Source organism: Cyprinodon variegatus, unplaced genomic scaffold (genome assembly GCF_000732505.1).
Source record: "Cyprinodon variegatus isolate N-32 unplaced genomic scaffold, C_variegatus-1.0 Scaffold329, whole genome shotgun sequence".
NCBI lineage: Eukaryota > Metazoa > Chordata > Actinopteri > Cyprinodontiformes > Cyprinodontidae > Cyprinodon > Cyprinodon variegatus.
The window spans coordinates 733,729-735,935 of NW_015150782.1; the positions used below are offsets into that span (position 1 = coordinate 733,729).

General features: G+C 44.1%; 1 protein-coding gene across 1 annotated transcript in view; it reads right to left on the reverse strand.

The window, feature by feature from the left end:
- The window catches only part of sgsm2 (small G protein signaling modulator 2), a 129,907-nt gene that overhangs the window by 8,121 nt on the left and 119,579 nt on the right, over positions 1-2,207 (reverse strand). Inside the window, exons 20-21 of the mRNA XM_015384994.1 lie at positions 864-973; positions 691-787 (exon numbers count right to left, since the gene is read on the reverse strand). Of these exons, the coding sequence (XP_015240480.1) occupies positions 691-787; positions 864-973 (207 nt within the window). The remainder of the gene's footprint in view (positions 1-690; positions 788-863; positions 974-2,207) is intronic.

Consider the following 2,207-nt stretch of genomic DNA (forward strand, 5'->3'; position numbering starts at 1 on the left):
CCAGGGCTAACGTTAGCCCGTCTGCAGCAGCCAGGGCTAACGTTAGCCCGTCTGCAGTAGCCAGGACTAACGTTAGCCCGTCTGCGGTAGCCAGGACTAACGTTAGCCCGTCTGCGGTAGCCAGGACTAACGTTAGCCCGTCTGCAGCAGCCAGGACTAACGTTAGCCCGTCTGCAGCATCCCTCTCTCTGCATAATCGTGTGTGAAGGACCGCTGGAACTGATGGCGATTTTTTTTTGTTTTATTTGGCAAAATATTAATTTGATTTGTGTTTATCTGACTGTGTTCATTATTATTCCCCCACTAAATGAATAAAGTCATAATTTATTATTAAATAGAGACTATTAATAACAGGATGTGAAATGCAGCTCTTGACGAGCCGAGCGTGCGGTGATGTCATCAGTACGCTTCTGTTCCAATTAACCCAGATTTACTCTGCGTGCTCCCGTTCTCCCAGAGTCCAGACTTTCCTGTGTTCTTGACAAGACCGGACTTGACGAGAATGCGAGTACGGACTTGTGTTCTCGTGAATTGAGAAACGGCCCATGAGACAAACCAGAACAGGAAGAGGTGAGTCTGATCTACAGACGGTCAGTGAAGGAAGGAAGGTTTGTGTTTCATTTTAGGCTGCGTGTAAATATTTGGTTTAACCTGAGGTGATGAAGTAGTGAGTCACAGGGAGAGATTCACCTCTTTTAAAGTCCAGCAGGAACCAGCGGTAGCAGAAGTAGAAGTGAGTGTAATCTCCGTTCTGCTGCATCAGCTCGAACAGCTCAGAGTCCAGGATCTGCCAGCAGGAAGGAGGGCAGAGGTTAGAGACGGATGCTAACGGGGGGAAAGCTCACACTCACACTCATCATCACCTGGATCAGCGACCTCATGTTGGCAAAGTGTGTGTCCATGGCTCCACCGTTTGGGAAGTTCTGACTCATCCTCTTCATCAGCTGAGTGAAGCAGCTGTAGGCCAGACTCTCTGAAAGCCACAGAAAGAAGCAGGATAATGGAGGCTGCACCGCTAATGCCAACCGCTAACCGCGGTTCAGCTCCGAAACACATGGAACCAAAAAGCTAAACTATACTGTATAACATAAGCCCCATTTACACTAGCCTTTTAAAACCGTGCCGAGATCGACCTGAGCACGGTAACCAAGGTAACTGAACCGGACCCAACCAAACCGCGCTAACATGGTACTAGTTCATCAGTAGGGCTCTGCGAGGTCCAGTTCTGGCTCGGTTCTCAGATAACAAAGAGCGCATGAGCAGACCGCGTCATCTCCTTACAGCCAGCCTCCAGTAGTTACCAACAAACTCTTACTTGCTTGAACAAACCTTAACGGGCTGCTGGAAACATAGACGTTTTCTGTCTAGATTCTACTGTTAACTGCAGGCTTTAACAGTAGAAAAACTGAAACACCTTCCAACCACTTGGAATATACATTTCAGGAGTTGTAGAAAACTGAGACAGAGGCAATTCTTGAAAGGAAGGCTTAAATTTATTTTTTACGTCTGCAGAGGCAGAGCTCTGATTGGGGCGGCTCTTCACTCCTGCATATAAGGAACTTTCTTACACACTAACATTGGTTACTGTCGACACACACGTCCCCCCCCCCCACCAAGGACATTTCTATATCTTCCACCGGTCAGATAGAACTTCTCAAAACAGCCGTCCTCCTGTTCTTGCCATCAGGGAGGCTGAGTGAACTACAACCACTTTATCCTCATCTCTGCTGGCCTTCCTTTGGAGCCTGTGACTGAAAACAGACATAACTCAACATTCTTACACCACAACTGCAAAAACGTTCTGAAAAAGAGTCAGAATTTCTTAAAATAACTGTATTTACCTTTAATCTGAGTAGGAAAATAAGATGATCTGCCAAAGGAATTAGCATTTTTACCATTAAAATAAGGTAATTAGTTATAATGCAGTTGAAATAAGAGACTGCATTTGTTTTTTTGTTATCTTAATTGTCTTTTTCCATTGGCAGACTCTCTTATCTGCTCAATTCAAGAAAAAATGCACTCCTTTTAAGAAAAATTGACTTACTTAAATGTATTTATTTTTTTTAAAATAACAATAGATTCTGAATCATGGAAGAAAATTTGATTCTGCCTTCCAGAATATCAGCCTGTAATAGATACAAAGAAAGCATGCAGTTCAACATCCTAAACAATGTTTACATATTGCCTTATATATACACCACTCCTGG